Source organism: Mangifera indica, chromosome 6 (genome assembly GCF_011075055.1).
Source record: "Mangifera indica cultivar Alphonso chromosome 6, CATAS_Mindica_2.1, whole genome shotgun sequence".
NCBI classification, from domain to species: Eukaryota; Viridiplantae; Streptophyta; class Magnoliopsida; order Sapindales; family Anacardiaceae; genus Mangifera; species Mangifera indica.
The window spans coordinates 7,510,768-7,531,548 of NC_058142.1; the positions used below are offsets into that span (position 1 = coordinate 7,510,768).

At 29.5% G+C, this 20,781-nt stretch overlaps 4 protein-coding genes across 4 annotated transcripts; 2 read left to right on the forward strand and 2 right to left on the reverse strand.

Moving 5' to 3' along the window:
- Window positions 1-2,038: 2,038 nt before the first annotated feature.
- LOC123219517 (protein IQ-domain 26-like) lies at window positions 2,039-4,483 on the forward strand. The gene is made up of 3 exons (XM_044641510.1): window positions 2,039-2,907; window positions 3,439-3,645; window positions 3,734-4,483. The coding sequence occupies exons 1-3, from the start codon at window positions 2,470-2,472 to the stop codon at window positions 4,265-4,267; spliced, it is 1,179 nt and encodes a 392-aa protein (XP_044497445.1). The 5' UTR covers window positions 2,039-2,469; the 3' UTR covers window positions 4,268-4,483.
- A 5,048-nt stretch (window positions 4,484-9,531) lies between these two features.
- On the forward strand, window positions 9,532-12,482 carry LOC123218418. The gene is made up of 3 exons (XM_044639874.1): window positions 9,532-9,777; window positions 9,907-11,840; window positions 12,061-12,482. Exons 1-3 carry the CDS (start codon window positions 9,711-9,713, stop codon window positions 12,148-12,150), a joined length of 2,091 nt encoding a protein of 696 aa, XP_044495809.1. The 5' UTR covers window positions 9,532-9,710; the 3' UTR covers window positions 12,151-12,482.
- Window positions 12,483-13,438: 956 nt separating this feature from the next.
- On the reverse strand, window positions 13,439-14,422 carry LOC123218215 (putative protein TPRXL). The gene is made up of 2 exons (XM_044639509.1): window positions 13,983-14,422; window positions 13,439-13,878 (listed from the first exon to the last, which is right to left on the reverse strand). The coding sequence occupies exons 1-2, from the start codon at window positions 14,333-14,335 to the stop codon at window positions 13,584-13,586; spliced, it is 648 nt and encodes a 215-aa protein (XP_044495444.1). The 5' UTR covers window positions 14,336-14,422; the 3' UTR covers window positions 13,439-13,583.
- Window positions 14,423-17,833: 3,411 nt separating this feature from the next.
- LOC123218344 (profilin-4-like) lies at window positions 17,834-19,789 on the reverse strand. Its single transcript, XM_044639764.1, has 3 exons — window positions 19,375-19,789; window positions 18,636-18,773; window positions 17,834-18,169 (listed from the first exon to the last, which is right to left on the reverse strand). The coding sequence occupies exons 1-3, from the start codon at window positions 19,495-19,497 to the stop codon at window positions 18,035-18,037; spliced, it is 396 nt and encodes a 131-aa protein (XP_044495699.1). The 5' UTR covers window positions 19,498-19,789; the 3' UTR covers window positions 17,834-18,034.
- Between the last annotated feature and the right edge of the window lie 992 nt (window positions 19,790-20,781).

Here is a 20,781-nt window from a genome sequence, read left to right on the forward strand (position 1 = left end):
AAGAGTTAGTGGGTTTTTTTGATAAAAAACCTATCTATTTATATACTTTATAAATAATATATTATTATGTAATTGAATATTATTATATTTTTAATTAAAAAATATTTAATCATATCATATATATATATATATATATACATATATATATATATATATACATATATATACATATATATATACATATATAGTTTTATTATTTTAAATTTTATCTGGTGCTTGCCGTAAAAGCACTTATAAGTAACAAAACAAAAGTGCTTAACGAAAAGACTATATTGCCCGCTAATCGAATGGTTTTTTGTTGTGACATTGAAGAATATTGGTGGGTATTTAGTAGAGTTTTGAGTTCAATTATAACAATAATTTTTATTTTAAATATTTTTATGAGTGTAATATATTAATGAATTTACACCCATGAGCATTGGAAAAACACGTAAAATTCTCATTATTTTTTTTTTAAAAATATTTGGTTGACTTAATGCTAAACTTACTATTTTCTTTTATATTAATTTAATTTTTAATAACAATAAAATTATATGCATATATTTACATATTTATGTATATCATCGTTTAATTAATTAATTTTGAATTAAAAATAAAAAAATACTCAATTATATAATAACATATATAAATATATAAAATTTATGTATCTGAAGTAAGTATACACAGTATTCCTTTTTTAACAATGAAGAATAATAGACCATGTTTCCACTTTAGTAAAATTATATGTACATATTTTTACACACAATTTAGATACATAAATGATGTGTCATTATGTGGTTAAATAGTTTTAAATTAAAAATAAATAACAGTTAATCACACAATGAATATCAACTATGTACTCAAAATATATACTAAAAGTATGTATACATAGTTTTTTTTTAAAAGTAATTTTATGTATACTTATTTTAAGTATATCAATAAATACGCATTTATGTGTTCTCATGTGATTGAAAATTTCTTTATTTTTAATTCAAAATTATTTTATCATATAATTACATATACCAAATATATATCTGTTTAGATATTGGTGGTAATAAAGTTATTGCTATATATTGCCTATAAAATAAATTCATATTAATTATCAAATTCAATGGCAAGATCAAGATAAAGCCTATAAAATAAAATAAATAAATAACAAAGCAAGATCTTGATTCAAAATTTAAAGTTTAAACCCCAACAAATCAATTTTAAAATAACCTTATCCACATCATTCTCACAATAACTAATTACCATTTTTATTCTCCTAAACATTGGCTAAAACAAAACTTTGGGCATCCCAAGAAAAAATATTAAAAATAAATAAACATTTAAATTACAATTCTACCCTCCATCATTTATTGGTAATATTAGGAGTATCCCTGTCTCTTTATTGCTAAAAAAGATTCAAATTTTCTCGAAGTGCAAATATAAAGGAGAGCCTTTTGGAGAAGATTTTGTGCAGAAGTTAGTGTACTGAGCTAATGGTCAGGGCAGATCAGTGAAGAAAAAGATACGGAAACTGAAAGATCTTCTCTAACCCAACTGGGAAAAGAGAGTTTCAGACTTTTTATGTATTTATTTATTTTTCTATCTCTTTTTATAGTCAAAGAGTTGAAAAAACAGTGACTAAAGCAAGAATTTGGTTGGTCAATTTGCTTTATAAGTTGTTCAGATAAAAAGTTGAACCAAACTAGGAAGAGGGTTAAGGGATTTTTCTTTTGTTTACTTCGAAAGAGAGAGAGAGAGTTTAAATTTTTGTTTTTTTATTTGATTGAAAGGGAGGGAAGTGGAAGGCTTTGCGGTTTGAATTTGAGCAGGCGAGTTGAATCTTCTTACTGTTTGTTTTTCGTTGTGAAAATTTTTTTATGACGACCTTTTAAGTTTTTACTTGCACTTTAACCTTAAATTTTGTATGCGGCTTTTTCTCTAATCTTTGTTTTGGTTTTGGTGTACAGATAGTGAGTTTTGGACCTTATTTTATAGTAATCCTTTTATGGCGTTTCTGTATCTTTCAGGGACATCTTTTTGTCTTGTAGTGCAGAGTTCTTCACGAGGTTGTGTCAGATTTTTCTTTTAAAAATGTCCCTTAAGAACCCCCCAGATGTTTACACATTTTTTTATATTAAGATCTTGATTCCTTTTTGATGGTTACATTTCGCTCCATACTGTTCTCATCACTTCTCTTCTTGCAACGTGTAAAGATTCCGCTGATCTTTCAGTCTATGAACTCCACTTGTTTCTGTTGATTCATTTTTTGAAACACATTTTGTTTTGGTTTCTCTCACTTAGCTTTCTTTTAAACCCCGGCTCTTTATTTCTCAATGAACTCCACTTGTCCCATTGTTTAAGTGCTTCACATTTTTGTTGTTCCTTAAAATTTTGTCACTTCAAACTCTATCTGAAGAGAGGGAATGATGTTTCTTTAGCATATTTTAACGTTTTGTTTTGTTTCTCTTGTAATCAAATTCATCTTTTTCAGTGGCAATAAATATGGGGAAAGCTGCAAGGTGGCTAAAGGGCTTGCTGGGGATGAAAAAAGAAAAGGAAAAAGACCATGTAGAGAACTCATTTTCAGATTCAAATTCAAGTTTCAGTGACAACAGCAAGAAGAAGAAAAGGTTCAGTTTTGGCAAGCCATTGAAAGACACAAGTGTGAATTCTCAGATTCCTGCCAACATTGCAGCTAATATTCCCTCAAGAGACATGGCCTGGATCAGGTCATACATTGCAGACTCAGAAAGTGATCAGAACAAGCATGCAATCGCTGTGGCTGCAGCCACCGCAGCTGCCGCCGATGCAGCGGTGGCAGCGGCGCAGGCCGCAGTGGCTGTTGTGAGGCTGACTAGTAATGGTAACAGGACTCTTTTCGGTGGAGAGAAAGAGAAGTGGGCAGCTGTAAAAATTCAGACTGTTTTTAGGGGGTATTTGGTATGTGAAGATTTTGTTTTTGATTCATTTACTTGCAATTTTCAGCTTAATTTTACTTCATAAATAGTTCTTTTACAAGTGGGTAGTTTTATTTTATATTTCCAATGCTTCTGTTCAGTAAGGTATATTTGCTTAAATTTTACTTATACTTGTGCCATTAAAATATGATAAAAAAGATCTAAATCTTACTGGAACACTATAACTGTGCCTTTTACTTTCTACTTTAGTGTGTCTTCAACTTTTCTCTTTACTTGGAATTGTAAGAGTGTTTGATTTCTGTTTTAGTGGTGCTTTTCTTAATTGTTACTTCTATGTCTGCTCTCGAAAGCTGGAAATTGATTATATTTTCAAACTTGAAGCCTTGTTTTGTGAATTGAAGTTTCTTTTGTGGCTGCTTACTTTTTGTGAATAGTTTTGGCCATACATGGTGATTTACAATTGCTTTAAGGCCTTCCCCATTTTCTGACTCTGCTTTTAAATAAACTAGTTCTGCATTTCTGTGTGTTTGACCCTCATTTTGGTTCATTTCAGGCCCGGAAAGCGCTTAGAGCGTTGAAGGGATTGGTGAAGATACAGGCTCTTGTTCGAGGGTATCTTGTTCGAAAACGGGCAACTGCAACACTTCACAGCATGCAAGCCTTAATCAGAGCTCAAACTGCAGTTAGATCTCAGCGAGCTCGCCGTTCTTTTAATAAAGAGAACAGGTTTCAACCAGAGTTTTTGCCACGAAAATCCATTGTAAGAATTCTCTCCTTAGGCCTCCTCCTTCAGAATTTGAATTCATAGTAACATTTGAGTCTCATTATAGTGTTATGATTGTTTCCAGGAAAGGTTTGATGAAACAAGAAGTGAAATGCATAGTAAAAGAATATCTGGATTAGATGAAAATCCTAAAATAGTCGAAATCGACACATTCCAGCCAAGATCAAGATCTCATCGCTACAACGCTGCTGCATTATCCGAGTGTGGTGATGATCTATATTTCCAAGCAGTGTCATCACCTCTTCCATGTCCAGTTCCAGCTCGAATCTCAATCCCCAATTACCAAGAACATCCAGATTTTGAATGGTCCTTCATTGGCGACAAATGCAGGTTCTCTACCACTGCACATAACACCCCTCGTTTCGCAAACTCTGTTCGATCAAGTGTTCCTCTAACTCCATCCAACTTCCCAAATTACATGGCAAACACTCAATCGTTCAATGCAAAATTGAGGTCCTATAGTGCCCCAAAGCAAAGACCGGAACCGGGGCCAAAGAAGAGGCTTTCGCTGAATGAAATTATGGCGTCAAGAAACAGCATATGCAGTGTGCAAATGCAGAGGTCATCCTGCATTAAAGTTCAAGAAGGTTTGAACTAGGAAGTGACTGATGAGAAATTTCTAGTTTTGATGTTAACGAGGAAAACAGGGATAGAATAAAAAAATGCTTGTGTAAATTCTTTCAATATTTCTTACTAAATCATTGCCTTTGTTTAAGTTGCTTGGTGGGCTCTCAAAGTATGTATAAGGTATGAAACAAGCTATATTTTCCGTTTGTTAATTTGAGCCTTTTTAATAAGAAAATCAACTTGATGACCTTTGTACTTTAAAATCAATACTTTCCTCTTTTAGTTAAAATGAAAATTCAAACATTTGTTTCAATGGTAAAATAGTATTTTTGTGCATTTGTATTAGGCCAAAGGACTATTTCCCACTCAAAGTATACTGTTATCTTAAAGTTTGCTCCGTTAACTTTGAAAATCTCATTTATCTACTCATGAATGGTTAAAATTAATAGAACTTTAATTTCTTAAAATTTTATCTTTTTTCCCCCTTAACCCCTAAAAACTAACTATTTCTTCTTAGGCCAAGTTTTAAAAAATAGCATTCCTCTCCTAGGGTTTAGCTTTCAATCCCCAATGTCATCGCTGATGACGAAACTTTCTAGAGGCATCACGAAGCTCTTCGTCTTCCCAGATGAAGACGACGACCTCCTCTTAGTCTGGGAAGACGATTGTCTTCCCAGATCCCTTTGGAAAGCTTCGTCATCGGCGATGATACCGGATTTAGTGTCGAGCATTGAAAACTAAACCCTAGAGAGAGAATGCTATTTTTTAAAACTTGACCTAGGGGAAAATGACTAGTTTTTAGGGGTTAGGAGAGAAACTAGATTAAATTTTAATTTATTTTTAATATTATAGATAAAACAATTATTTTACCCTTTAAACCGTTACTTTTAACAGTTCATGGGTGAGTAAATGAGATTTTCATAGTTAACGAGTTAAAAGTTGAGATTACAACATACTTTTGGTGGAAAATAGTCCTTTGGCCTTTATATTATATAAAAATTAATTTCTATTTATATCAAAATAATATAATTTAGTTGTGTGTCACATCAAATTATATAATTTTACATATGATTTAATTGAAATTGGGTTTAACTAATTCATTTACAAGATTCATCATTGATAAGGATAAATGGGTTGAGGTACCTATAAAAATTTGAGAAACTGGAACTAGTCGGTTCCTAGAAATAGGAATTCATCATTGACAGGGGTAAGTGGGTTTAGGTACTTGTAAAAAATTGAGTAACTAAAACTGGTCGGTTCCTAGAAATAGGAAACTAAAATAATAAACATGTTTTGAGTTTCGGGTAACATGTTGGGTTGAAAAAAGAACAAACACCCTCCTACAAATGATACAAATCCCAATCGGCAAAGATGTGAACATCTCTTTTGAAGCTGTTGGGTAGAAGCAATCTCCAACGTTCTGGTTAACCAGTGCAACAACGACAAATACTAGTATTGACATGAAGACATGCACGAAATTAGCCCATAGCACGTTTGATGTTTTTTTAGCAAATTCAGGTGGAATTGTGGCTGAACCATCAATGACTCACAAGCCCCTTGTTGTGACAAATCTATACAATTACACTCTTGCATGACGTTTATTTGAATAAAAATTTATCAATTTTTAAGTATGTTTTTAATCCTTAGAACATGAATTGATGATAGTTTGAATAAAAAATTATCAAATCTGTTAAGAAAATTTTAGACAGCTAAGCGTGACGTAAATCACTGAGAGTGATGTAATAAGCCAAGAGAGGGTATTTTTGAAATTAAAAGTAAATTTGCCTATAAAGATAAAACCGTTGTACGTTTGCATAAAAAGGCTTACAAGAAAAATTTTTTGCCAATTTTAATTAATATCCCTAAAAGAATACTAGTAAATTATTTTACTTAAATGTCCTTGAATATAATTATTTTTAAATATTTTTATATTATTTGTTATATTAATTAAAAATAAATTTATTTTTGTCTCAAAAAATAATAAATAATAATATAATTATAATAAAATCAAAATTACCTTAGTAATCTTTTAATATCTAAAGTGAAAATGATAATCAGATTATTATTTATATTATCTATTATGTTAATATTGATAATAAAATATTCTCATAATTTTTTATTACTAATAAATTAAATAAAATAATATAAATAATAAAAAATAAATTATTTAAATTATCTTTAAATCTCTTTGACCAACAACCCCGAAGGGATTTAAAAGAATTAATTGTTTTTTGGAAGCACGTTTTACAAGATCATTTAGGCTTAACGTGTTTGCTTATGTCATTTAAACTAAAATAAACCCATCCTAATTAATTAAATTAGATACTAATCTAAGATTAGAGCTAGTGCCTTGTAATTTGGGCCTTTTAAATTAAAGGTTTTAGATGATAGAATTTCAAAAAAAAAAAAAAGGCAATTCTGTAGTTTGATTGGAAGTTTCATACATACATATAAAAACAAGGGATAATCTTTTTTAGAACGTGGCTTTGGACATTTGTGAAACTCGAGAAGAAACAAAAAGCCAAAAATTTATTATCACTAAAGGTATGGTGGAATTTCAAAGTTTTACTTTTAATTTAAAAAATTTTAAATACTATTGATTTAAAAAAAATATTTAGAAAAAGTTTATATTATTTTTTGACGGAGATTTAAACAAAATGTTTTATCTTTTCATATAAATTTTTTTGAATCTAAATGTTATCGATTTGAGTAAAAAAAAAAAGAGAAACATCATTGAAAAAGAGAGAGATTGACTGTTATTCATAAAAAAATGTTGGTAAAATTTAAAACCTTAATTAAAAAAGAAAATATCACTTTTCAGAATTTAATTTTAAGAAAAAATTATTAATTTTTTTAAATCAAAGAAATAAAATGATATAAATTTTTATTTTTTTAAATATTATTATTAAATAGTAATTTTATCTTAATCTTGACTAAAAATTTTAATAAAAAATTATTTATAAATAAATATTTAAAATTTTTAAAAATTAAAAAATAAAAATTTAAAATTTCACTATACTTTGATTAGGGGTTCGACTTTTGGCCGAAACAAAAATATAGAGTGTATGGCCTAAAGCACGGTTATCATCTTTTTGAGATTGGACTGAAATGGGCTTGTTTTGTGGGCTCAGCATGTTCCACAAACACTGAAAAATATAATTTCATATAGAATGAATTAATTTGCCCAGCCAAGGTGTGCCCTTAAAACACTTTCCTCCTTTTAATTGGCATAAATAATACCTTCCTATTTAAAATCAAACTTTGTTAATGATAAACACTATTAAAAAGTGGAATATTACATAGTCCTCCTAATTTTAAAAAAAAATTATAATATAACCTTACATTAGCAAAAATTAAAAATAAACTCTTTAAATAACAAAATTAGATAAAAAACTTTTTATCTCTTTAGTTTTCACCCTTGTATCCTTCTTCCTTTATTCATACAGATTAAGGTATCAATGATGTATAATGGTAAATTTGAGGTAAATATAATTTTTTTTGAAAATATTAGAGGTGTTAATAAAATAGTTAGGGATTTTGGAAATTCAATAAAAGTTTGGAGGTGTTTTCAAAATTTTTAAATTTTAATGTACCGTTTAATAATTCCAAAAATGATAATTATATTTTTAAACCATTAAATAAAATACAATTTATTAAGAGTATAAATATTATATTATAAATTATTGGATCTATAATTTACTTTCAAAATATACAGGGGTGTGAGAAAATTTTAGGGATGAGACAAATTGTTTGGATCTTACGTGAGGTAATTGATTTTTTTTAATTAATAAATGGTAAAATTATTGTTTTAGCTTTGCATTGTTAGGTTTTTTTTTTTTTTTTAAAAAAGAAATTTGATTTTAGGATGTAAAATTATCAACAAAATTATACGACTATACTTTTTATCTATAATTTAGGTATATAAATAATATATTATTATATAATTAAATATTTTTTAATTAAAAATAAAATAACACCTAATTATATAATAATATATTATTTATATATTCAAATTATGTACTAAAAGTATATACACAACATTACTCTAAGTATTATCTATATCAACTAAGTAGTGCTATATGTGAATAAATAATGGGAATACTATAAATATCCATTTTGATTACACAAATGAATATATATTTATATGTGTCATTATGTGATTGAATATTATTTTGTCTTAATTCAAAATCACATAATTATATATATAAGTGTATACTAATTTATGTACTTAAAATAGATACATATAATTTTACTGGAATAAATATGTGCATAACTTTACATACTAATTATGATATGTCACTATGTGATTGGATAATTTTAAATTAAAGATAAAACAATACTTAATCATATGGTAAAATGTCATTGCTTGTTTATTAAATTGTATTGTTATCAACTAGAATGAAAAAATATTTTCAACTAACTTTGAATGAGAAAATTTTATTGACTCTTTCATATATATATATATATATATGTATGTATGTATATATATGTATGTATGTATGTATTTGTATGTATGTATTAAACAATAAAACTATGTACAAAAATAATAATATGTTATTATGTGACCAAACCAAGCTGACGTGGGCTCGAAATTGGCTAGACTTGATTTAGCTCAGTTCGAATTTATTTATTTTGAATATAAACCGAGTTTGAGTTAAGAGGTTTGACTCATTTTAAAATCAAACTGAACATGAGCTATAGAGCATGCTATAGAGAATTCAACTTGGTTTGACTCGTGAGCTAGATACATGCGTTGATTCAATTTGAACTTGGATCGTGGTTTGATTCGAATTATGTTAAATTATTGTTAAATGTTGTTCTGTTAATAAATCATGTATTCAAATTGTAAATTCAAGCCGTATATTTGAGCGATGAATTTAAACCAAACTAGAATCAAATTATTTTTATTCAAATTGAACTCGAATCACCCTTAATGTTGGTTTGACAAATTTAAACCAAACTATTTTTTATTTAAATCAGACCTAAATTAAGAAATATTCAAACTCATCTCAATTCGTATCCAACTCTAATTGTTCTACATTAAAATAGCCATGAAGCTATGTTTTATTGTAAATTTTTTATTTAATCATAATATCCGTAATACATCAGTTATTCATTTAAATCACTATTAATATTAAAAGCTAGCTGGCTTGACCAATATTTTTCTTTATGGGCTGGGCCATTTCTTTAATTTTCCAAATTTCATGGGCGAATGAAGTCAACTGACCGTTGGGCAACGGTCGAAAAGGAAAATTTAAAAAAATTTCAAACGTAAATTAATAATTTAAGAGTCACCAACGGTCATCTGGAATCCAATCTCTCTCGCTACTCTCTACTTTCTCCCTCTTTCCTCGCTAATTTTTTCACTCTGTCTGGTTAATTTTTATTTCTCCCTCAAAAAAATCTGCTTCTTCAGCTCTTTTAGATTTTATATACAACTGCCGTTAAAGTTCAGGAAAGAAAAAGTCAAACAAATGGAGGGCTCCGATAGTAAGAGTATCGCATCAAAAGCGTTGGTCAAAATCAAATCCTCTTCAACCAGTAAGTTTGCTTCGCTTCTTCTTTAACATCTGTTTGTTTGTCAAGAAAATAGTCTGAAAGTAAAATAAAATGAACAAATTTTAAATCTTTTTTACATTTTAATTCAAGAAAAGTTTTTTCAATGTATAGGTACAGATGAGAATGCTGAATGTACAGGCTTGCAAAACTCTAAGAGATCTACAACAACAAAGCATTTTATGTCACCGACTATATCAACAGCTTCAAAAGCCATTGCTCCAAGAAAGAAAATTTTAGCTGAAAGGAATGAAATTTGTGATACCCATATCCCAAAACCTTCAAATTTCAGCCTTTCTGATGATTCTTTGTCATTTAGTGATGATTCAACCATTAAATCTTATGATCCTTTAAAAAATTGCACCTCACCAAGGCCTAAGTTTCTTAGATATAAGCCTGATAGAAGAAGAGAGTTTGTCAAGCAGGAAATTAAGGTCAAAGGAATGAAAGAGGAGGCTACTTTAATTTGTGCTTCTGAAAAAGGTTTTGTGAAGGAGGAAGTTGAAGAGGAAGAGGAGGAGGAGGAGGAGGAGGAGAGAGAGGGATTTTTGAGAAGGATTTTTAAGTTTGTTCTTGTGCTGTTTGTTTTGGTGTTCTCTACTTTGTATATATCTTCTATGAACTCTCCAACATGTTCTCATGCTTTTCAATCTATTGAGGGTCTTAAAGATAGGTGGTACCCTAAGATTCATGATGGTGTATATGAGGCCATGAGGAGTCTTAGGGGTGAAGATCATTTCTTCAGAACAATGAAGTTTAAGGACTTTCTGAAGATATGCACGGGTGGTAGTGAGTTTGTGGGAGAATATGTGGGTTTAATGAAGTTAAACCAGACTTTTATTAATGAGAGATTTGAAGGAGGAGAGATAGTTGAAGAAGAGAGTGATAATCTGGGTGAAGTGGTGGAGCTGCAGGGTGGAGACAATAAAAATTTTGGTGAAATGGTAGAGCTACGAGCTGGAGAAAGTGAAAACTTAGAGGGTTTTGATCAGATGGTTGAAGATGTTAACTTGGATAAAGTTGAAGAAGTGGGTGATAATTTGGGTGGGGTGGTGGAGCCAAAGGGTGGAGAGAGTAAAGATTTTTGTGAAATTGTAGAGCTACAAGTTAGTGAAACTGAAAAAGTAGAGGTTGCTGATCTGATACTTGAGAATTTTGCGTTGAAATGGACAGAAGAATATGCAGAGAAGCCTGAATCTTTTGATGATAATAAAAAAAGTGAGGCTGTAAATGAACCAGTTCAAGAAGTTAACAATGTGGTCGCCAGGGGCTCTAAAATGGTTGAAAGTGAACACATCACTGACATTGAAACTCTCAATTCTGAAGCAGAGAGTACTTCGAAGGAGGGCCTTTTGGAGCAAATTGAAACTGATAATACTTTCATGGCTGCAGTGGGTGTTGCTTTACTCTTTGCAGTTATGGTATCTAAGTTAATGGCTTTTAACCTTAAGAAGAAGAGAACTATTAGAGAAGAATCTCCTCCAATCTTAAGGCCTTGCAGTAATGAATCTGAGGTAATGGAGAAATATGTCTCAGAAATTCCTAAAGAGAGAGAGGAGTACGCCAAATATATCAATTCTAAAGATGTGTACCAAAGCCGAGGCCCATCAATTGAGTTACCACTAGCTTCTAACCTTAAGAAGAAGAGAAATATTAGAGAAGAATCTCCTCCAATCTTAAGACCTTGCAGTAATGAATCTGGGGTAATGGAGAAATTTAGCTCAGAAATTCCTAAAGAGAGAGAGGAGTATTCCAAATGTATCAATTCTAAAGATGTGTACCAAAGCCAAGGCCCATCAATAGAGTTACTAGCCGAGTTTGAGGTGGGGGAGATCAGTTCAGCCTTTAGAAGAGTTGGTATGAAGAAAAGTAGGATTGAAGAAAGTGAAATGAGCAGCCATTCTGTTCCCTTGTACAAGGAGTTTGCCAATTGCAATAAGACTCATTCAATTTCCAGTGATGCTCTGTCAGATTTTTCAGAGTTCTCTGCCATGAATTCCTTTTCCTATGCATACATTACTCCCGAGAAGAAAATTTCAAAGAAAGAGGTCAGGATCTTTTACATGCCACCCTTCAATTTTGGTTACTTAGTCTTGCATAATTAATAGTTTTCATTAAGAGGCTGCTTATCTTGCTTTATTGAATGAAGTCTGCACCCTATACTAAATTTATAATTCTAGATTACTTCTGATTAGTGGTATGATTTAGTCTCTTCAAGATTTTGTAATGGTTAAATCAATCTAGATTCTTCTTGTGTGTGTTAAACAGGATGTTCGAGATGGAGAGGCAAGGAAGGTGGCTACATCTGCAGTGAGGAGATCAAGCAGACTTCGAAACCGCGCAATCACATCTCCATGAATTCTTCTCACTTGCAGCATATGAAACGCCACTCTCTGTTGTTTCATATTAAGCCTGTTTCAACTGAGAATCACTAGAGACAAAGATGACTCTTAGCTGTAAATTTTTATCTGTTCTAACTTTTTAGGAGCTTCTCATTTCTGTAGCCTAAATAAAACTTCCTTCCCTATCATGATATGATAATTAATGATTTCCATGTTTCATCTCCACTTCCTTCTAGTTCCTTTTTACTATTCTTTTTGTTTTGCCTTTTGCATTCTTGTATCTATCTGAAGTTGTAAGCTTATACTTATCAGTTGATTGGTGACTAAAGCACCCATGATATTTGTGTACACCGAATATTTGCGTGTGAAGTGTATTCCATGATCAAGTAGATAATGTTGACAAGAGATGATAATGTTAAAAGTATTGAGACAAGGTGGGGAAGAATATTGTTTAAGGATTTACTTGAAGCTAGAAAGAACATGGTTTTTGGTGTGCTATAGAACACAGTTTCAGGTGTTATCTAATAAAGTTGAGGCATGGTTTTTGGAAATGCTTTCTGATTCATATTTTATGTTATCTTGTGAAAGAAGATTATCATATTGTGAATAAAAAATCCAAAGATAATTTTACATAATTTCTATTAACTTTTACCTTAAAAACCAAATTTGACTTCTATCTATTGGAGCCATTTCAAGATAATGGCTAAACACTATAACACTAAAATCATATGCTTCAAATGATTCAAGAGAGACCTCATATGGCATGCCATATTTGATTATTGTTACAGCTTGGAGAATCATGATACAAATAGAAAATTCCTTGAGCACAAAATTGGATGGTTAAACTTTAGAGTGTTAAAACATACTAGGAACAATGGTAGGGTTTTTTTTTTTAACAAAAAACCTTACCTAAATTGAATCTTCTTTCAAGAGCAAGACAATTACATTAAATAAGATAAACCTCAAATCTAATGATTGATCCCATAATAACCGAATTAAATAAATTAAGAGTCTAATCTTGATATATCATCAAAAGAAACTTGAATTACTATTCTCTTATACATAAAACTTCCTCTTTTACCATTGAAACTGGGTAAGTAGGTTTTTGTTATTGAGAGGATTGCTTATTTAAATTGGAAAGCTAGAATAATCAATATTTAAGCATTTAGCAAGCTTGATACGTTCAAAGATTTTAGAGCCATTAAATATATATTTAGAATCTTACCTTTTCCCTTTCATGATGGGATATTCTCTAAAACAAAAACAAAAAAAAGCTTTGTGAGAAATTTATAACTCATAAATGGTGAATCAAAACATTCTACTAGGATTAGTTTGATAAGTTTACAGATCAAATAATCAAAAGTGCTTTTGTACAGGAGATGGAGGAGGCCTACTGCTAGCTAGACAAGTGCTTCTTCTACCAGGATGATAAGTTTACAGATCAAATAATCAAAAGTGCTTTTGTACAGGAGATGGAGGAGGCCTACTGCTAGCTAGAAAAGTGCTTCTTCTACCAGGAACTGATAAAGAAGAAAGAGAACTTCTTGAAGACCTCTTAGAAATGGTGGCCTTTGGATCAAGAGTATATGATTTATGACTATCCAATCCACCCCCATAACTTTTACTTGTCTTCATTATCTTCCAGTAAGGACTCTTCTTCTTTGCCAAGTCTTCTATGCTCTTCACTCTTGATAGAGATGTAAAAGACTGAGACTTCCCTTCGTAAAATTTAGAAAGCCCTCTCCTGCATATACAAAACAATCACTACTTAGCACGAATAATTATATATGCAACTATTATTACTTTTAAAACTTTTTCAAGATTCAAAAAACTGACTAGATTACTTACTTGATGGGGAGTTGAGCCATGAGATCTGAGAATTCAAACAAAGGACCATTAGAAGCTGGAGAAGAGTTTGAAGAAGGTGGTGAAGAAGAAGAAGAAGCATCATCAACCAAGTCACATAAAGAGGATGTGGATCCATTGGAATTAGTTGTACTTGAATCTGCAAGGGAAGAAGAAGAAGAAGAAGATGGCATGTTCATGTAGGCATCTTGATGATTATCATCATCTTTCTCCATAATCATATCCCAACGCCCTTCATGCTTTGCAATTGCATGCTTCTTCTTGTTGTTATGATTATCACGCAGCCCTACGAAGCATGGAGCTTGAAGCAATTTTTGGTCACCTTTGGAAGCCATCAATGGAGCATCAAATCAAATGATACCTTGAGAAGAGATATGGCTGTGTGAAGATCATTAACAAACATAGGACTTTTCTTGGAGTTAATTGATTTATATACACACACAAGAAGATATGCATAAAGAGAAGATGGATTAGGTCGGTCATTTTCTAAGGAAAATGATTCCGTCACACATGGAAGATGGAGTTTCCATGCTACTGACATCAGGTGTCACCACACACGGCATGAAACATGGAGCCTTTGTGATAATTAAGGAGGTGGAATATTTAACAAAATAATACATATAACAACTTTTATATTTTTCGATTATTTTAATATTTTTTCCTAATTTAATAATATTAAAAGCTTTTTTTTTTAAATAGTAAACAAAAAAATACAAGACAAAGATTTTTTTCATAATTTGGATTTCAAATTTATTTAATCACTTGATGGATATAAAAAATATGTATATATTTATGTATTTAAAATAAAAAATACATAATTTTATAACTTTTGAATATACAATTAAGTATATATAAATAAAACTATCATTATATAATTGTATATTATTTATATATTTAATTTAAAATTATTAAATTATAAAATAATATATTACCTGTATACTCAATTGAGTATTTCAACAATATGAACACGGGTTTCATCGACAAATTCAACAAAGTTTAAAGTTGGATTAGAAAAAGAATTAAATTGAAATATGTGGAATGTGGGTGGGAGATTAGTAGAGTCCTTTTCAATGGAGTAATGTTTTAGGGTTGGCCTTATCCTAGTGAAGAGATTCGACATTATCCATTGGTGATGGTTGGTTGACCTAGAGTTGCGTTTGTTTGTACTAATTATACAAAAGGATAAGCTTTGAAGCCATCAATTTTGAGTCATCATCTATTACCCACACTCTACCCTTTTCTTTTTTAAAATACAAGCTAACCTTCTTTCCTCCAAGTCTTATCAACTAACAAATACTTCTTCTACATTTCAAGAATTGGGTGGAGAGAATATTAATAATTTAATTATTATACTCAACCAATAACATTATTTTTGTATAATATATTCAGCATGTATTCTACTATTCTTAATTGATAATAAAAGTATACGATGTTTAGCCTAATATAATGAATTAATAAAATACCCTGTATTATTACTTTATGTATAAATAATGACGTATTATTATATAATTGAGTTCTTTAACAAAAATCGTATGAGAAATTTTATGTATATATGTCGGATGTTTTGAACAAGGCCAAAGGACTTATTCCCAGCTAAGGTTTGATACATTTTCAAATTTTCACCTTCAACCTTTCAAAAACTTAAATACTTATCTATTATCTAATTTTTGTTATTTTTAATTATTAGTTGTAAAACTCAAACGTCATTTCATTAGTAATATTAAGAAAAATATAATTTTATTCCATTTTCTTCTACCTAGGTTTTGAAAATTTATAATTTTACCCTAGTCTCAAGTTTTTAAGTTTTGAAAAAGACTTTTTCCCTCAATCCCTAGGGTTTTCTTATTCTTCCCTTTGGCCACCGTTTGTCTTCGTCTCTCTCTTTTCTTGCCTTAAGCCTTCTTTGGCACTCTTTTGATTTCACTCTTCATTCCTTCCAATATCAGTGTCTCGCCAAAAAAGCTTCCCTTTATATGAATAGTTGAGTCCAGAGTATAGATCGAGGATGTCGAGAGAAAGAATAGTCATGGTCTTTCTCGATGAAACTGTCCTTGCTATTGAAGGAAGAGATGAATATTCAAGATTCAATTGATTTCAAGTCCCTTTTAGAAGATCCAATGACATTACTTGCATCAAAAGTTACCATAGTAGTAAGATTATGATTTTTTTAAATATAACATTAATGTCAATCTCAATGAGGCATATTCTTCAACAAGAATATGAATTTCTCTCCATTATCAAGTTCCCTAATGGGAAACATAACATCATAGTCAAAAAGTTGGTATTTCATTATCTTCAATTTCAGCCTACCACTCAATTTTTTCTCTAAATTTTCTTTATAAATATTAGATAATTAGTTGTTTAATACAAGTTTTCATAATTTCACAGCTAAGGATAAGGATGCAAGTTGACTTTGGTTCAGCCCACCTATACCCATATATATATGTTGATTGACAGAACAATAATCACCACAAGTTCACATCATTTTCAAAGATGGACCTCTAATTTATGTCCACATTTTTTGTACCCATAATTTTATTAATTAAATTCAATGAAAGAGACAAAAATTGTTCTATGTTGAATGTTGATTAGATCAAGTCAAAATATTATCACAAATTGATCCTATCTAATTTGCCAACCATCTAGAATACATTATTAGACAAAGAAATGGGTTGATATAATGATATAATGAAAAATGATAATTAAGAACTCAGATTTTTATGATTTGGTTTTCATATGTTTGTGATGATGGAAAATAAATCATATAATATCCTTAATATATATTTTTATTTCATAACAGAATCTTGAATGAGGACCCTCATTATCCTATGAAATTAAGAAAATACAACTGATAATGAATCCATTTCAATAAAAAAAAATATATATGGGCTGAAGGCTCAAAATTTGGTCCATTTTAGTAGATCTTAGCCATTCGAATTATCGAATCATATTTATATTATATTTATTTGAATTTTAAGTTAGAAATCTTTAACTCAATTAAATTAGAATTGTGTAAAAAATTTTTAATCCTTTAATATTTAGGTTAATCCAACATAATCAAAATTAATCCAAAATTATTCATTATTTTCATTTTTTCAAATATTTTTGGTATTTTAATTTTTTTACTAAATTACCCAACTTATTATTAATAAAATACATAATATAATATTTCATTTTATTTGTAAATAGTTTAAAAATTAAATTAAAAAAACTTTAAAGCATGTTAATAATTTTACCGTCTAAATTATATTTTCACTACTGAATAATAAAATAAAATATTAAAAAAATAAAGAATAATATGAATAATTTTAACTATTTAAAAATATAATTATATACAATTTATAAAAATTTTAACTATTATTGATATTGTACTTTAATATTTCTATAATTTTACCCTCACAAACTCTATTAAAATGATATTTCTTTAAATATTTGAGTCATTATCAATTCTAACACTTTCTAATTTAATTTTAAATTGTAGGAAACAAAATTTTTTTATTAAAAATTCAATCTTATCCCAAATTTTTTTTATTGTACTATCAAATCTAATTAATATGGTATCAAATCTAATTGATAGGCTTTAAATTTAGGCATCTCTACTCTAAGCCTTTTTGCTGATAAAAGTTTAAATAGTGTTATGTGTATAATTTTATTTATAAATAATAACGTATTATTATGTGATTAGATAATTAAAAATTAAAATTAAAATAATATTTAACTATATTATTTTATTTTTGTTTAAATAATAAAATTGTGGATATGTCTCGTATACGAATTGAATTCAACTACATTTGAATGGAATTTTCCACATTCAAATGTAGCGCGGAAATTAATAACTCAAAAAATAATTCTCACCATTTTAATATAAACAATATCCAAAGACACTTAAATACTTCAAAACTGCAATACACATAAACACATTTATTTTACCCAGAAACAATTATAGTGCCATTTCATCACCCAATATGGAAGATGAGGCAAACTCAAAAACCAAAAAGAAATATATGGAAACCATATGAGGTTGATTCGGGGATCTACAAGCCCTGATCAATGAGGTAATCTCCCAACCTCTCAACAATCATGTTACACTGACTTGGAGTCACTGGTTCATCATATATCCCAAAAATCAGTGCTTGACCGGTTTTCTTCACTGTGATACCACCTGGTCCCTGCAAAATGTATAACATTTCTTGATTCTCAACTATCCTCTATAGGATAACATCATGATTCTTTATTCTCCATGTGGCTGGACCCATCTAAAAAGTGAGGATTGAATCCTAAGTTCCTAAAAGAATAAAAAGGGCAAATAAAAGGGATCTTATAACAGAATTAGGTCTCCAAGTGTGCCCACACAAGAAATGACGGACTAAAAGGACTAGTATAGGCAATCTGTCATCCATTTCATCAATGACCCAAGTAACTTGCATCAATATGGACTACACATATCTGTCCAAATGCAAGAAAGGCTCTTCAAGGAGATCCCACAGTCAGATCCATGAAACTTTATACAATCCACAACAATAAAGTCCTTAAATTAGTAGTTAAAATTTCTGTATGATTTAAAAGTCCTTAAGCATTGTTAGTTCTCATATAGTTTAGGCAACGAACGACAAATAATAGCACAATAAAACGCACCTTCTTTCCACGAATCACAGCTCCAGGCTCACCCTGAATTACCATGTACTTAGTGCCACCGAGGTGCAACCCGGTTGGGGCAAGAGAACCTGGTTCATCAAAATCTTTATTGATAGCAGTAATCTCTTCAGGATTCAACTGCATATAACCCATCAAACAATCAAAACCTTAAAAAAAATCACGTCTAAAACATAAAAGAAAACAATATATTAAACCCAAAAACTGGCTTCCATAGCAGACACTTACAGACTCAAGCCTATTTAAATCACATATGATCTTCATAAATCATCATTTTTCTTCAGCATTTGCAGACTACCTATTTCAGCTAAGATTAATAAAACAATTTAGAGGCACATTTTAACATCATTTCATTCAACAGATCAATTCGTTCTCATTCAACTGAATAATTTCTTTTTCAGCCTCACAAAAGTTTTATTTTCATACGGTCAGATACCATAACTTTATACGTAAGTTATGAAGTTACACTATTGAAACGTAAAAGCAAATAAAAAATTAACACAAACATGCGATTTATAAATAAAAAAATATAAATCATCAAGCATTGTCAAGATAATAAATATTATATTTATTTTTTTAATCCAAATCAAATATTAATAAGCCAAACAAGCAGATCTCAAATATATTTAAAAATAATCTGAACCTATCGGATCCACTCAGTGTAAATTAATAATATCAAATAATCCAAATAAAACAGATCAAAACAGTGAGAGTTTCGGGCCTTAGGGAAGCTGCTGCTCTGAGCCCAAACGCTGCCGTCTAGGCCCACGATCGCGGCGGAGGTGAGATGCTTCCCTTCGACGTCACACATCAGCTGATCATCAACGTACGTTTGCCACGACATTTTCACCGATCAAATAATTTTTTGGCTTGGCAATATTTTTTCCGGTTTCGTCGATTGGTTTTAGTTATTTCTGTTTGAAGGGGAGAGGTATTTATAGTATTTTTTGCGTGTATTTATGGGGTCGAGGTGAAGGATTATGAGTGATGATTGATGGTGGTGAACGGTGATGCGGTGTCAAGTAATCTTAGCCGTGCATTTTTACATGATTGACTCAGGTTCGGCCGGGAAACAACAGTGAACACTTGGCGGTACGGGAGGGAATGATCAGATGCTCCGACCTTATTTTGTGTTAAAACTTTATTATTATTATTATTATTATTTTTTTGCTGTTATGCCATTACTTTTCTTTTTAATAGAGTTTGTTTTTTTTAACAATCATCCTCTTTCATCACTCATACAAGCTCTGACCAAATGCTAAGATTCAAGTAGAAGTATTGGTAAAACCTTAGGGGGTGTTTCGTTGGAGTAATATTTTATTATCAAAATAAAAAAATTACCTTAAAAATAAATTATTTAAAAGATTACTGGATATAAATAATTACTATGTTTGATGAAATTTGATAGATATAAATAATTATTGTGTTTAATTAAACATAGATTACTAATAAATTATTTTACTTAAATGTCCTTAAATATAATTATTTTTAAATATTTTTATATTATTTGTCATATTAATTAAAAATAAATTTATTTTTGTCTCAAAAAATTAATAAATAATAATATAATTATAAAAAAATCAAGATTACCTTGATAATCTTTAAATACCTAAAGTAAAGATAGTAATCAGATTACCATCTATATTACCTATCACATCAATATTGATAATAGAATATTACTGTAATATTTTATTACTGACAAACAAAACAAGAAAATAAAAGATAGATTACCAAAATCATCTTAAAAACTGGAACCAAACAACCCTTAATGTTTTTAACCCAAACTTGAGGTAAATTACAAGGTAACTGTTAACAAAATGAATGACCATTATCAAATCTTGAAAGGTATGTTTTGTTAAGCTAATGTTTTATTAAATAAATAAAATATCTTTTATATTATTTATTACATTAATTGAAAATGTATAATTTTTGTTTAAAAAATTAATAAATAATAAAAATATATAAAATCAAAATTTCTCCAATAATAATGTAATATTTTATTAATTACAAATAAAATAAAATAAAATAAATATATATAATTTAACACTAGGTTTGGTTATGTTTGATAAAATTAATTTATATAAATAATTATTATGTTTTGTTAAAATTAATAAAAAAATATTAATAT